The sequence below is a fragment of the Haliotis cracherodii genome, unplaced genomic scaffold, assembly GCF_022045235.1.
Source record: "Haliotis cracherodii isolate W230 unplaced genomic scaffold, xgHalCrac1.p SCAF_20, whole genome shotgun sequence".
NCBI lineage: Eukaryota > Metazoa > Mollusca > Gastropoda > Lepetellida > Haliotidae > Haliotis > Haliotis cracherodii.
In genome coordinates this window covers 10280001-10296405 of record NW_027266276.1, presented here as the reverse complement: position 1 = coordinate 10296405, position 16405 = coordinate 10280001, and the positions used below count along the sequence as shown (strand labels likewise).

Genomic DNA, 16405 nt, shown 5'->3' with positions numbered 1-16405 from the left:
AAATCAGATATGTTGCTTCGAATGCTTCGCTCGCTCTAACTTAGAACTCAGAAACCTCGATGTTGATTGGCTGATTAGAAATTACCGGTGTCGTCAGATCTACATACCGAGAGCTATCCTATCGAAGTTAAAAGATCTGATTTTAACGAGATTGTGATCAATTTCAAATTCGCTTTTACTTTTAGTTGAAACGGGAGTAAAATATCACAATTTCTCTTTTGATCTTTTTATCTTTAGCCAAACTAAAAAAGTATCCTGTCTGATCAATATGTTGTTATCTACCATCTACCTGAGACCCGTGAAGATCCGGGGTAAAATATGTCTTCAGCAACCCATGCTTACTGTAAAAGGCGACTATGCTTGGTGTAAGAGGCGACTTAAGGGATCGGGTGGTCAGGCTCGCTAACTTGGTTGATGCATGTCATCGGTCCCAATTGCGTGGATCAATACTCATGTTGTCAATCACTGGATTGTATGGTCCAGACTCGATTATTTACAGTCCGCCGTCATATAGCTGGAATATTGCTGTGTGCGGCGTTAAACAACAAACAAACCAATTATATTATCAGTACGTTTTATATTATCAGTTTTCAGATTCCTTTAATATGCATGTCAGTGGACCTTTCCGGGTGATCAGAAAATATAGTTACCGTATTCGACGCCCCGGGCGCTCTCAAAATTAGGAATAGGGGGCTCTTATTCGAATATTATTTTGGTGAAAAAAACAGCGTTGAAAGCTAAATTTCGTGGTTTATGCTGACAGCCTGAAATGTTTATGTACGACAGATATATTTTTCCAGAATTACATTCCCCATAATTAAGGGTGCATATAACACACGAGTGTGTATTATACGCGAATAAATAAGTCTTGTGTACATTGATCAATTGGAAGGGGTGCGAATTGGGATTGCTCACTAGCCAATATATTAGCAAATATCGTCATGGGCGCTTATTAGAGCGGGGCGCTTATTACGGCGAATACGACAATGCCTATGTATCGCAGCATGGTTGACCGAGTTCAACGCTTACTTTGTAGAGAGTTTTCAGGTTTTGAGTTTGTATGAAATGTTTTGATTGTTTGATTGTAAGAAATGATTACTTGATGTACAGCCATAGTTGAAGTATTGACGTATTATTACGTGTCTACATCTTAATATGGATACTGCAAGTTAATATTGTTAATGGGGTTTAACGTCGCGCTCAAGAATGCTGCATTAATATAGCAACGTGCATATACACGTATGTGTGTGGCTGCTTGTACTTGGACGGTCTTATGTCGATTTCATGGTGCTAGCCCACTGAGATACCATGCCGCAGTTGAACATGAATACCCCTCTCAGACACACAAAACTGACTCTGAGCCGACCAGTCCTTGTTTTATCCCATTAGTTCCGAACGCCAGGGTAACAACAAGGACCATGTTTTAGCGTCTTTTGGTATGTCGCGTCCGGGAATCGAACCCCGGACCCTTCTGCTCTCTGGGCAGACGCTCTACCACTAGACCACGGAGGCGGTGCTAGTCTATTTACAACCAATCTGGTATTCATGTATTCTGAGGAAGTAAAACTTTGCTGAAAAATGGTGTTTTAATTGTTTGACTGTTTTTGTTCATGTGAACATTTGACTTGCCTTTGCATGTGTTCGTGATGCGTGTCACATGTGGGGCAGGGTACGCGAACACCTGATATCATAACTATTTGACAGTGATTCATAAGCACTGGCTTATGATATAGTCGGTATCGTACAATGGACTAGTTTTAGCAGAGATTTATTTCTACACAATCGGATTACGTGATGAGGCAGTGGTTTTGGATAACAGTAACCCTATTTCCAGATTGTCTGATCAAGGATCACAATCAGTAATCTGCTAAGACTGGATTCCCATATATGAGTTTGTAGTCATTATACACAGTATGAGATAATCAAAATGTAATTTAAAATATTTTGAGATTTGTAAATTAAACCTATTATAGTTACACATTTAAAAAGTATTATGTCAACTATACAAAACAACAAGTTTGGGCACATCCTCAACTCTTAAATGTTAAGTTGCCTGTGTAGCAGTTTTGTGAATGTCTTTTACGAGTCAACAAACACATACTACGGGGTTGAGGTCTTTATTGCTATGCGATGAGTGTGATCAAGGATCTAGATATCATACACCATGAAACACATAATTACACAATAAATAATAAGTAAAACATTATCATTAATGCTAGATACATAGCATATGCTTATTGCAAGTAAGTATTTACATATATCAGTCATCCATTAAACACTAGATAGACTGAACCTTAAACGATTATACTAGAACATATACAGTAATATACATGATCCACAATACCGACATTCAAGGGAGATAACTCCTTGACTTTCTTTTGACTATAATATATACACAATATATATATATACATAACGCTTACACATTCTGCATAAACATATACAATACTTTAAGACAGAAATTAATGATATGATCTTACATTAAATGTGGTCATCACAATTAGATTACATTGTAAGTCTTAGACAAATATAAATAACACAATGCACACCCTGTGGGTGATACAAGGGTGTGGATCCCAACTGCCACACGTATGGCAACACCATAGACTAACACACTATTTAACATTAAATATATTGAACAAAGTAATACACACATTTTAGTTACAATGATTTGCATGTATCACATCTGAATCTGTACATTACAAAGCTTTTTAAAACTCTTGAAGTAAAACACTTTCACACATATTTCATTGAAGTGATACATTTTGGTGATAAAGTATGGGTGTTTAGCTTATCTTATGCAGATTTAAATATTTAGACATAATCAACATTTATGTTAGATTACATGCATTTAGTTTACTTCATATAACACTTTAAACATACTGTAAACAACACAAGATAGAGATTATAACCATTTAACTCACCTGATTTAATATTATCTCTTTATCCTTTGCTGGTCTGAGCAGTTCTGTCAGTTTATGTGCTGAGAGAGTATGCAGTGTAATCAAAGCATGCAGTTTAACAATAGGTGTTAGCTTGGCCAATCAGCAAATGAAGCGTCTGGTCATGGGGCAGTTAGTAGGTGAGACGTAAGACAGGTCAGATACACTTTGTTATAGCTGACTGAAAATGACAACTAGTTATATATAATAAATATACGTAAAAACCTAAAATGAAATTAAAACAAATATATACAAAAACTACATCGGGCACACCTGCACCCGTGTCTACATATAGTTATATTTTGTTTGTTGTTGTTTAACGCAGCACTTAGCAATATTCCAGCTATATGACGGCGGTCTGTAAATAATCGAGTCTGGACCAGACAATCCAGTGACTGACACCATGGACATCGATCCACGCATTTGGGATACGATGACATGCATCAACCAAGATCGAGCCTGACCTGCCGATCCCGTTAGTCGCCTTTTACGACAAGCAAAGTCGCCTTTTACGGCAAGCATGGGTTGCTGAAGATCTGTTCTACCTCGAATCTTCACGGGTCTCTATATATGTATGCTGCGATCTCAGTGGCGTGTTTGATTAGTCCGACTGTTTGGGGGCAGGTGTTTCCGTGCGCGTGTCTTGTGTTCTTGGATGCTTTCATTTTGCATTTTAAACGGAAATCCGTCGGGCAAAGTTGGTAATTGCGCCATTTTTATCAGTACAATGTCACACAACCACGGAGGCAAAGGTCACAGTGACCCGGATCATGTAAATCTGGATGAAGGGTGAGCGGGTGAGTTGGGTTTAACACCACTATTAAAGGTATTACAGTTATATCTGCTTAATGTGGTAGGAAAGCCCGAAGTGACGCAGGTCTCAGACGATTACCAACGAGCACGGGTATTGTGCTGACAAACCTAGAAACATAATCGGGGCGAACCGGGATTCGAACCCATAATCATAGGTTTCTTGCTCGCCCAAAGGACGCAACTCTGCACAGCGAATCGCGGCGCCTTAGACGACTGGGCCACCCGTGCCCCCGGATGAAATGGGACGGCCAAGATACTGCTCCCACTACCTGAATATAAGATAATGTTATGTGAAGCGCATTATGACAGAGCAAGTAACCAGACTACCTCTTTGGCAGGCGTAGGTGTAGCCTAGTGGTAAAAGCGTTCGCTCGTCACGCCAAAGCCCCGGGTTCGAATCCCCACATGGGTACAGTATGTGAAGCCAATGATTTTGCTGGAATATTGCTCAAAGCGGCGTAAAACCATACTCACTAATTTACTTACTCATTCACCTCCGTGGTCGAACTGTAGAGCGCATGCCCGGAGAGCGGAAGGGCGGGGTTCGATCCCCAGCCGCGTCATACCAAAAGGACGTTAAAAGATGGTTCTTGTTGTTACCCTGCAATTTGGATACAATGACATGCATCAACCAAGTCAGTGAGCCTGACCACCCGATGCCGTTAGTCGCCTCTTACGACACGCATAGTCGCCTTTTACGACAAGCATGGGTTGCTGAAGACCTATTCTACCCCGGATCTTCACAGGGCAGGGGATATGTTCATTCATCAATCGACTCTACGATCTCCCCATTCGTTCACCTCCCCTGTCCAGTTTGGCTGACATGCCAAACCGGTTTGACCGATATTAAAAAAAAGATACTAAAAAGTACAAAAAGTCGTGCGGTTCCAATATGATTTGGGGCTGTCGGGTAGCCTTGTGATTAAAGCGTTCAATCGTCACGCCGAAGACCCGGGTTCGATTCCCGACATGGGTACAATGTGTGAACCCCATTTGTGGTGTCCCCAGCCGTGATATTGCTGAAATATTGCTAAAAGCGTCGTAAAACAATACTCACGCCAATACGATTATGTATGGTGTTTCTCTGAACCGGTTTTGAATCTATATATATACACCGGTTTCTCTCATCTACCCAAACCGGTTTCTTAAAGTAGTTTGATGCGGCAACAGAACCGTCACCTGTAACACGAAAGTTTATTCAAATATTCTGATCTTCCAGCCAGACAATCGGTCTAATCAACTTCTAATAACAATAGTACACATTTAGCTAATATGGCACACGTACAGTGTTTGTTTTTTACGACAACGCTGAACGACGACCTACTTATGAACGCCCCCTAAAAGCTGTCAATAAAATCTCATTCAACAACCTGTTAATATCGTGAATGGCTACCAAGAGACGGTGACCGTTGTTGACTGTGCGATCACGTGGCGCTGTCTAGGTAACGCACTGTTGATAACGCTCCGATAAACCGCGCAGACTGTCATTTGCCTGTGTGTAGTTAATGATAACGATTAATGCTGTTTTGACTCCGTGAAGATTCTTCGCTGCGGTCAAACGCGTCTCGGACCTCGGGAATATGGAACAATTAATGGAACTCGTAGACGCCAAATATGTCCGAAATTTTCAAGAATTTTGCGGAGTACAACCCCGAGAGGACTGTCGAGCTGAATCCGGAGTCCAACCGTCCGAGGGGTCAAGGGTCAGTGAGTTTGTAGCCCCCACCCAAAAAACAAACGGAGTTCTGGAGACAAAAAACAACAACAACGATATAAAAGGCAGGATTTATAAAGACGGATCTTCACATGGTTATAAGGATAGGGATGACTCCTTACATTCAACCAGCCTCGAACAAACGCCCTACATAATAAAGTATAAAGCGATATATTACGTTGCAAAGGTTGGAGCTTTTTTCGGCGATGAAATATTCTATATGACATTCTTTCCGTTTTGGCTATGGAACGTTGACAGTCTCGTTGGCAGACAGACGATCTTCGTGTGGTGTTTTGTGATGTATTTTGGACAAGCGACCAAGGACTACCTGCGATGGCCCCGACCCCCTTCACCTCCGGTTTTCCGACTGGAAACCTCCCATTTGCAGGAATATTCAATGCCGTCTACCCACGCAATGGCGGGGACTGCAATCCCGACTGTGTTGGTCTACGGGCTCTGTACTCGTTACGAGGTAAGAAATCTGCATGTGTGATGTTTTATAACGCACGATGTACGCTATGTGGAGAGGAGAGCGTTGTGTTAAACCGCAGGCGAAAGTACGGGTGGACTCGTGCGCTGGGGGTGGGGGTAGGGGGGTGGGGGTGGGGGTGTGTGTGCTGATTATTGGGGAGTGGGATGGGGTGGAGTAGAGAGGTGGGGATGAGTAGTGTCGTCAAATCTCGGAAGTGCAAGATGTATAATTGTATTCAACAAGCGCGTGTGTTATTCGGTTTTGAGATAGAGATCATCAGATACGCTTTACGCTCATTGGAAGCTACTGGAGTGACATATCTGGGTCATGGAGACGCGGGATGGGTACGGAGGGGGGAGAGCGATATTCACTTAACAACACTATGCTATTTATAACGGGTGTTGGGGTCGGAGTTGTTCGGACTGACACCAAGAGCCTATTAAGCGTTAAACAACCAGCATTAGAACAATTTACACGTTTACATTTCATGACGATATCATTTGGAGCGTGTAGTCAAGTCAGGTAGAGAAACCTTATAGTCAAATCACGTCCTCATGCAACTGATTGTATACTGAACCGAGCCGACTCACACGCCAGGTGTCGACAGTGACTACTTTGTGTACAGATTGTGTCTTGTCATAGCCGTCCATATTAGTTGTCTCTTCTAACTAAATTACACCTTCGGTTTAGAACAATGATAACAACAACACTAATAATATTGACAACAATGACAGTATTAAAGTGAAGTGAATTTCTGTAAAGAAAATACGAAAAAACTGACAGCACAATGATATGATTTTGACAATATTCCTGCTACTACTACTGCTACTACTACTACTACTACTACACTACTACTACTACTACTACTACTACTACTACTACTACTACTACTGCTGCTGCTACTTCTACTACTACTACTACTACTACTACTACTACTAGTACTACTACTACGAGGGCTGGTAAAAAAAAGTTGTAAGCCTAAAAAACAAAACCAAGTTTTTAATTTTATTTTTCAACATATTCTCCCTGCTTTTCAATACACTGCTCATATCGATAGTCAAGCTTTTCAATTCCAGTCAAGGAGTTTTCTGAAGCCACCCTGAAAACCCCATTTACGGCAGCTTTGAGGTAATCGTTGTCGTCACAGCGCTTTCCTTGAAGGCAATGAATCAAATCAGCATAGTAGCCTAGGATCATCGTCTTTGGACTTTCTCAACAACCCTTTGCATCCCAGAATACAGTGGCCATAACTTCCTTCACTGATCTTGAAGACTTGAATTAATTTGGTGCCGGAGAAGTGGAATGGTGCCATTCCATGGATTGACGTTTTGACTCGGGGTCATAGTGGAAGACCCATGTTTCATCACCCGTTACAAATCTCTTGTTGAATTTGACGAATTCCTCCCCAATAAGCTCTAAATTTTCTCTGGCAATGTCAGTTCTGTTTCCCTAAGATCGTAATTTAGAAACATTGGCACCCAACGATAAGATATCTTATTTATCTGTAAATGTTCATTAATAATAGTTTCAATGGATCCATGGCTTAGGCCCTACGGTGTATGTGTTTCTACCTCCTTGAATGAATCTTCAGTGATTGAAGTTGAGGGACGTCCAGACCTAGGGTCATCATCAAGGCTTGTTCTCCCAGCCTTAAACATAGCTGTCCAACGTCTAACAGTGGAATAGCTAGGGCACTTATCCCCATACACTTGTAACATGCGGTCATGAATTTCTAGGGGAGTACCTGTCTCTAAAGTCAAAAACTTGATGACTGCTCGGTACTCGTTCTTTTCCATTTCTGTGACCATCTGGACCCCTATCACGTTCAACTGGCATTCACTAATATACAAACAGCCTCAACGGACCAAATACACTTGCAATGAACTACTCAAACAATGTACTACATTGACTAGTTCACTTTGTTGTGGCCCATAGTTGAAAGTTAGTCAGGCTTAGAACCCTTTGACCAGCCCTCGTACTCACATAAGGAACTACAGGGAGCACGTGTGACCCGGTCTTCTAAGGAGCCACAATTCGCTGTGCAGAGTTGCTTCCCTTGGTCACGCTATAAACCAAGGGTTCGAATCCCGGTCCGGCCTGATTATGTTTCTAGGTTTATCAGCGCCATACCCGTGCTTGCGGGTACACATCTGAGACCTGCATCGCTTCGGGCTTTCTTCCCACATTATAACTGGAATACTCTTCAAAGGCGTTCAATCCAGGTCATTCACTCTCGACAGGAAGACCTCGATACTGCTACAATGAAATTGCATCGCAATGCTCGGGGCCCGTGAAGATCTGGGGTAGAGTAGGTCTTCAGCAACCCATGCTTGCCGTAAAAGGCGACTATGCTTGTCGTAAGAGGCGACTAACGGGATCGGGTGGTCAGGTTCGCTGACTTGGTTGATGCAAGAATTTTACGGCAAGCATGGGTTGCTGAAGACCTATTCTACCCCGAATCTTCACGGGTCTCGTTGATGAAAGTCAAAATAATTTCGGCAGGCCTCGGATATTTGTAAATTTTATCAACTCGTCTTGATATTTAATATCGGAAGACCACTGCATGTCAAAGCAAATGGCAAGTCTGAGCATTACTGGTCGTGATGATACATCTGTATATCATATATCATGGTGATGGTACTGATGATGATGATGATGATGATGATGATGATGAAGATGATGACTGTTCTACATGTGTTGTATGTTCTGATCACCACCCTGTACTGGCTGGTCATGACAAATAGTTGTTGTTGTTGATGATGGTGATGATGATGATGATGATGATGATGATGATGATGATAGAATATGCTTATCAATAATGCTACTATAGTATTTGATGAACAAAAGAAGTAACTCTGGCGGAAGTTAACTAGATATTGTCATCCACACGCCTTTAATCTCACGAGACATAGCGGTTTGAAAGAGACGGAAATGTGTGTCTGTTACACACCATTGCGTCTCGCCACAGGCAAACAAGCTTTATCTGTAGACAGAGCCCAGCTTGACACAGGAGAGGAGTCCCGCCTTACGTGACAATACTGCTGAACGCATACACATTCATTGACACCAGGAAACCGATGTAAACCACAACTGCTTAAAAAACACGTACTTCGTTCCATAATATTAATTATTTGTTTTGTTTATTAAATATAAATACCCTTTTGCATCGTCTCGCGAATCTGAAACGTGACAATACTGGATGAATATGTTTATCAGCTGTTACGTTGAATAGACCGTCGTACTTTGAGTATACACCACTCAAAATAATTTAAAGAACATTTGACATGACAGATTAATAATAATCATTTGATGAAAATAGGCTGTCCCTTAAATTGTTTTGAGTAGTATAGAAGCTTATTATTTTAAAGGTCGCACTTTGAGTTATCCGCCCCGCGTGTCAGCTTAATGTGGGAGGAAAGCCCGAAGTGATGCAGGTCTCAGACGTTTACCACTTCGGTGAAACCCACGAGCACGGGTATGGTGCTGACAAACCTAGAAACATAATCGGGACGAACCGGGATTCGAACCCACAATCATAGGTTTCTGGCGTGTCCAAGGGACGCAACTCTGAACAGCGAATCGCGGCGCCTTAGACGACTGGGCCACCCGTGCCCCCCCCCCACGATTTATGAAGGGATGGAGTGTTTTATTGACATCGATAGTTCCTCGCAAATATTAGCTTTCGTTGGCTTCTTGTGGAGATACTGCTATGTCATGGTCGCCGAACTACACAAACATGTATTTCGCAATTGTCTATGCTTCGCTGTCGACAAAAAGGAAAGACAAGCCGTCTCATTCTCGAGATTGTGAAGGGGCCGTCTCAAAGATATTTCACCTTTTTTTTTAGTTATATTTGTCACAGTGAAATTTTATTTCTTCTTCCTGGAACTTGTTTTAGAATAATCATTATCGAATACTGGCTCAGTTTGCGATGAATTTATTAATCGTGATCTTTCTTAAACTGTACTCCATATATAGTATTATTTTGTTGATAAAATCATTATCTGATTCCTCAAATACGTAACCCAGTTTACACTCCCGAGCTAAAAAACAATACTGCTAACCCGGTGAAAATTAATATCCACCAAACACCACACAAGACTTTTCCCCCGTCGCGTACAGTTTGACACAAACCCCTGTGTTCAAAACCGGTAGCAAACTGTTGTTTGTGTTTGTTGTTTACCGCCGCACTCAGCAATTTTCCAGCTATTTGACGGCGGTCTGTAAATAATCGAGTCTGGACCAGACCATCCAGTGATTGACATCATGAGCATCGATCCACGCAATTGGGATACGATGATATGCATCAACCAAGTCAGCGAGCCTGACCACCCGATCCCGCCTAGTCGCCTTCTGCAGCAAGCATGGGTTGCTGAAAACCTATTCTACCCCGGATCATCACGGGTCTGGTTTACTTTTAAGGTGTGATAACGAGGCTTGGTAATATTTATTAAACGTTGAAACAAAATTGAAATTGGCCAGAAAGGCTGCTAGAGGTTACGATTCTATTGTGGGTTTCTAAACGTTGACCAAATGTAGCTCACCTTATTCCCGAGGCTGTGTACGTATTCATATTAAGTCTATTTTTCAATCCAGTTGTCTGGCCTGGATTATTTACAGGCAAATATATACATATATATCCTCGTTGTGTCAACATTTCTATTTTATTCTGCCCTTGTATCAATGCTGTACCAGTAAGTATATTAATTATGTCCTCCTATCCTCGTTGTGTCAATATTTCTTTACCATTCAATCCCTCTATCAATGTTGTGCCAAAGTCGCCTTTTACGGCAAGCATGGTATCCCCATTGCGTGGACCGATGCTCGTGATTTCAATCGCTAGATTGTCTGGTCCAGACTCGATTATTTACAGACCGCCGTCATATTGAGCTGATTAAGTTGACATCCAGTAGTTACGATGACTGACCTGGCTGATTGCATTTCATCCCAATCCGCTCACAGGGGCCTAGACTGACATCTAGTCCCTGAAATGAACATATTTTACGGATAAAAACAGTTGTTTAATAATAGTTATGAAATATGAAAAAAAGGAGCCCAGATACTCTCTTCAATATCAGATAACGCAGCAATCTAGACTTGCATAGGCTGTATTGGATATATTTGTTTCAGGGTCTTTACGACCAGCAGGGCCGTTACTGATTCATTTTAACCATTGGTTTGCCTGACCCAGATTCGATTGTTTACATAGTGACACGTGGGTAGTTGGGTCATGTGATCATTAGACATGTGATCTGAAATCGACATCATCACGTTGTGTGCAATGATCACGCTGTGATGGCGCATGCAGTCAGGCGTAAACACCCTTATGATTCATATCCCCCTGGTCATGTATAGTGTGTTGTGTTACAGCTTATTACATGTTTGTTTAGGGCGATGTACATAGCCTCAAGCATGTGATCAGATAAAAGCAAATCTGGCCAACGCGACAGTACATGATGTAGATAAACTTAAGCTCTTGATGAATAACCCACATATACAAAGTGTTTTAGCTACAACAATTGTAAGAATGTTTCGCAGGAGGACGCAGACTAAAGACGTGCTTGTCTGAGATGTAAAGTCACTTTCCCTGAAAAGTAACGGTCTTCATATTATTAGATATCTACACAACAGTCTAAAACTATGTCTTTTGAAATTAACATTTGGTATTCTTACTAGAAGATATTCCTTAACATTTAAAACTTGCACGTAGGTGCTAATCAAATGGTTTAACCATACTGGTGTTAACATACACATAAATAGGTGTTTTGATGGTTATTTTTCTTATTTTTTTGTACTAAAAATAGTCAGCCATTTGGTTACCTACGATCTTAATAAGCACATAGAACGTTAAAATATGGTGTCCAACAAAATTGACAGTTCCTTGGATAAGAAAGAATGATGTTACAATGTTTTACTTAGATACTTTTATACATGTTTTAATGTACATATGATGTCTCATAAGCATGTAAAGGCTGGGTGCAATAATGTTGATAATTGTTTAAACTGTATATGTTATTTGCACGTGACATCTTAATAAAATATTTTCTCTCTCTCTTTTTCTCTCTATATATGGCTGTGTAGATCGATCATTCGATTAACTGTGTACACAACAAACCAGAGGTGGGAGGGGGGAGGGGTCGCTTTCTGGGGTGGGGATGGGGGGTGCGGAGGTAGCCTAGTAGTTAAAGCGGTCACTCGTCACGCTGAAGTCCCGTGTTCAACCCCTGGATAAAGTATGTGCTGGCTATTCCAGGTGTGGCACCCACCCACTCACTCACTCACTAACTCACCCACCAACTCACTCACTCACCCAACAAACATCCCACTCACTCACCAACTCACCTACCCACCCACCCACTCAATCACCAGCTCACCCACCCACCCACTCACTCACCCACCCACCCACCCACCAACTCACTCACTCTCACTCACTCACCCAACCAATATCCCACTCAGTCACTCACCCCACCCGCCCACCACTCACTCACCCAACCAATATCCCACTCACTCACTCACCCCAGCCAGCCACCCACCCACCCATCCACTCACTCACTCACCCACCCACCCACCCACTCACTCACTCACTCACTCACTCACTCACTCACTCACTCACTCACTCACTCACCCATCTACTCACTCACTCACCCCACACACCCACCCACCCACCCATCCACCAACCCACCCACCCATCCACCAACTCACTCACTCACTCACTCACTCACTCACTCACTCACTCACTCACCCATCCATCCATCCATCCATCCATCCATCCATCCATCCATCCACCCACTCACTCACTCACTCACTCACCCACCCACCCACTCACTCACCCATCCACCCATCCACCCATCCACCCATCCACCCATCCACCCACTCACTCACTCACGATGGTGTGTATCAGTATCACACATTACCAGACATAGATGTAGGACATTCCTAAGATTCATCCACGGCTTGAGTAACCTGCACTACAAACCCCTCAGCCAGAGCTTTATCTTGGGTTATCTGATCCGTATCTTAACGATGCACTTTATACCATTTTACTGATAACGTTATATTGAAACGGCATTGTCTTTCATGAATGTATATTTGGTGAACTTTTTTATTATTTATTTTATTTTTAAATCGTTTTTCTGCGCGTTTCTCTTAATTAATGATTGGCTGTAGGTTTTGACCTTCTCTTTTCAATCAACATTCGAATATTCGCCTTATGGGGCAGGCCGGAGGTGTGGAGCACAACGTTTCGGAGTATTGCTTACTCCTTCATCAGGTGAAATACTTTTGTACGTCGTAGTGCGTCATGGTGCACGACCTTGAAGACGGAAGACCCCATTGAAAATGTTCCATTTAAAACGTGTAGAAATATACAGTAAACTACGGTTATAACGAACTCAAAGGGACTTCTCATTTTAGTTCGTTATAACCGTAATTCGTTATAAGCATATATACAGTGTAACTACAGCAAATAGTCGGGACTAAAAAGTTAGTTCGTTATATCCGCTAGTTCGTTATAAGCGTGTTCGTTATAACCGTAGTTTACTGTAAATATAAACTGAATTCGCAACCGGGAACACAACATAAACCCACTTGGTTTAAAAAGGCCAGCACGATTATAAGAAAAGGTGTTTTTTTCTTATTTTTGTTAATTATAACTTAAACTGTCTTCAGAAGCCTTGACATCTTCCCGAAGCAGGGGAGTTAAATGACTCTTTAAGTCCAGTTTTCACACTGCCTTGGGAAGATGAGCCTTGACCGCTCATGTTAACGCGGCCATTCCACTTGGTAGGAGTAATGACTCACCAAAACAGGGCCTAGTCGTACCACAATTGGCAGTTGTATTGATGTATAAAGGTAATCCAGACCTGTGAAGATCCGGGGTATAATAGGTCTTTAGCAACCCATGCTTGCCGTAAGAAGCGACTATGCTTGTCGTAAGAGGCGACTAACGGGATCGGGGTGATCAGGCTCGCTGACTTAGTTGACTATATCATGAGCACGTGTTTATGTGTTAAGCCGCTTTCCATGAGTGATTGAGTGAGTGAGTGAGTGAGTGAGTTGGGTTTAACGCCGTTTTTAACAGTATTCCAGTTATATCGCGGCGTGTCAGCTGTGGGAGGAAAGCCCGAAGTGATGCAGGTCTCAGACGCTTACCACTTCGGTGAAACCCACGAGCAGGGGTATGGTGCTGATAAACCTAGAAACCTAATCGGGGCGATAATCCCCCCCCCCCCCCCCCCCTTGTAATGAGCGTTCGATGCTTATCAGTGTGCTAGTATGTGACTGCTAGAAGCAGTGTGTATACGTACAGTTCATTAAGGCCAGATTACAGTGACAATAAATCAATAGATCCTCGAGTTCCTTACACAAACCCTGTGCACAGTGACCTCTTCATCAATACGCATGTGTCACGACTTAATGAATAATAAATACAAAATCTCATTCGCGGTGAAATAACGAGTTTACAATCTATGTAGATTCAAGTTGAGCGGGTATTAATTAGTCTTACGGTGAGCCTTGGAAACGTGTACTCTTTCGCTGTCACGAACATGTAGGATGTGTGTAACGGTAACTCCGCTAGGTACAGTGCTTGCGGTCGATTTCAACATGGATGAGTGAGTGAGTGAGTGAGTGAGTATGGATTTACGCCGCTTTTAGCAATATTCCAGCAATATCACGGCGGGGAACACCAGAAATGGGCTTCACACATTGTACCCATGTCGGGAATCGAACCCGGGTCTTCGGCGAGACGAGCGAACGCTTAAACCACTAGGCTACCCGACCGCTCCTCAACACGGATGACCCAGGTGAACCCGTGTTGACCAATGTTAGCACATGATAATTGATTGACGTTAAACTCGATTGACTAAAGTTGACTCTTCCTAATGAATCCCTGGGATGCTACTCTGGTGAGCAGCCTTCATGTTACGTCATCGTTAAAGCTTTGTTATTTCATTTTTTGATTCAATCTTGAACAAAAAATATTTTCATTAATATGATTATCTACTTATAGATATTGATAGTATGTATGTATTCTGATATGCTGCAAAATTAGCATCTATTGTTGATATACAGTAAACTACGGTTATAACGAACTCAAAGGGCCACTAAATTTAGTTCGTAATAACCGTAGTTCGTTATAAGCATATATACACCATATATACAACAAATAGCTTGGACTATCGGTCAGTTCGTTATAAGCGTTTTCGTTATAAACGTAGTTTACTGAATATACTTTGATGATGATTTTGCATTATTTGTAACTTTCTTGTCATCATGCAATGAATTGAATATTATTCTACTAAGCTGCCTGGCAAAAGAAAGTATGCCTGAAACTTGAAAGTGACCAAATCATTACAAACAGTGTATAAACATTACTATAAGGATGAAAACAGTCGCCGGAACACTGCAAAATTAAGGTCAAACATAACTTTGATAACCGCATCAACTTCATCACCATTGAGTCACCATTTCATGTTTGTTTCATTTTTTGCCACCATCAAACATGGTGTATTCTTTCTTTGTCCTGGCAGTTAACAATGATATGGTGTTCAGTTGCAAATAATATCTTTCACAGTCCATGAAGCATGTTATTTTCCCCTAACGCCCAGCCTTTTCTGTAATGCACAAGCCAGATTTTCACCCAGAATCACACGTCTCACTAAAGCCTCTTTTCAGTCGAACTCGCGAACTGACTAAATCTATGTCTGGCTGATGTGATTTAGCGATGGCTTTCGGTGAAACCATAGTTTACGTTTTTGGTAACAGTTTTGAGTGTCAGCTCAAGTAGTGTATTACTCAAACAGACAGTTTGAACGCTTACTATGAGGACAAGACATTCACTGGGTTATGTAATGCTGTCAGTGTAACCAAGTTTTATTACGACGCCAGACTACCTGAGGTGGGTCAGAGATTGACTAATACCCACTAATATCGGGTACATGTTGTGTTGGCCTTGTAATCAGACACCTGTGTGTGACAAGATACACAGGCTGAGCTACCTACCTAAACCAACTCCCCATATCACCCATATCCCATATGCCCCCCCCTCCGCAAGCCTACTGTCCCCCACTCCTCTCCATCACATCCAATCCATGCACATCAAGGCCCCTCTCCTGCAACTCGTTAATGCCTCACCGGAAACGCTTCCCCCACACGCCAACATTACCCGTCCCCCAACCCCCAAATACCCTTCCCCACCCGTTTACATTCTCATCGCCAAATCCTTCCCTACGTGCCAAAACGACCCGTCCCCACCCGTCAAAATGTCCCTGCCCCACCCGTTCACATTCTCTTCACCACACACTTCCCTACGTGCCAAAACGACTCGTCCCCATCCGTCAACAAAGCCCCCTCCACCGTTTATACAATACTCTCAAACTCCATCCCTTCACGCCCAAACGACCCTCCCCAGCCGGTAATAGATTCCTCATCCGCGCACAACCTGCACCCGGATAGTATGCTTGA

The 16405-nt window shown here is 42.3% G+C and overlaps 1 protein-coding gene across 1 annotated transcript in view; it reads left to right on the top strand.

Moving 5' to 3' along the window:
• Positions 1 to 5252: 5252 nt before the first annotated feature.
• LOC139470057 (sphingosine-1-phosphate phosphatase 2-like) overlaps positions 5253 to 16405 on the top strand; it is a 23918-nt gene continuing 12765 nt past the window's right edge. The window contains exon 1 of the mRNA XM_071252345.1: positions 5253 to 5941. Within this exon, the coding sequence (XP_071108446.1) occupies positions 5336 to 5941 (606 nt within the window). The 5' untranslated portion in view covers positions 5253 to 5335. The remainder of the gene's footprint in view (positions 5942 to 16405) is intronic.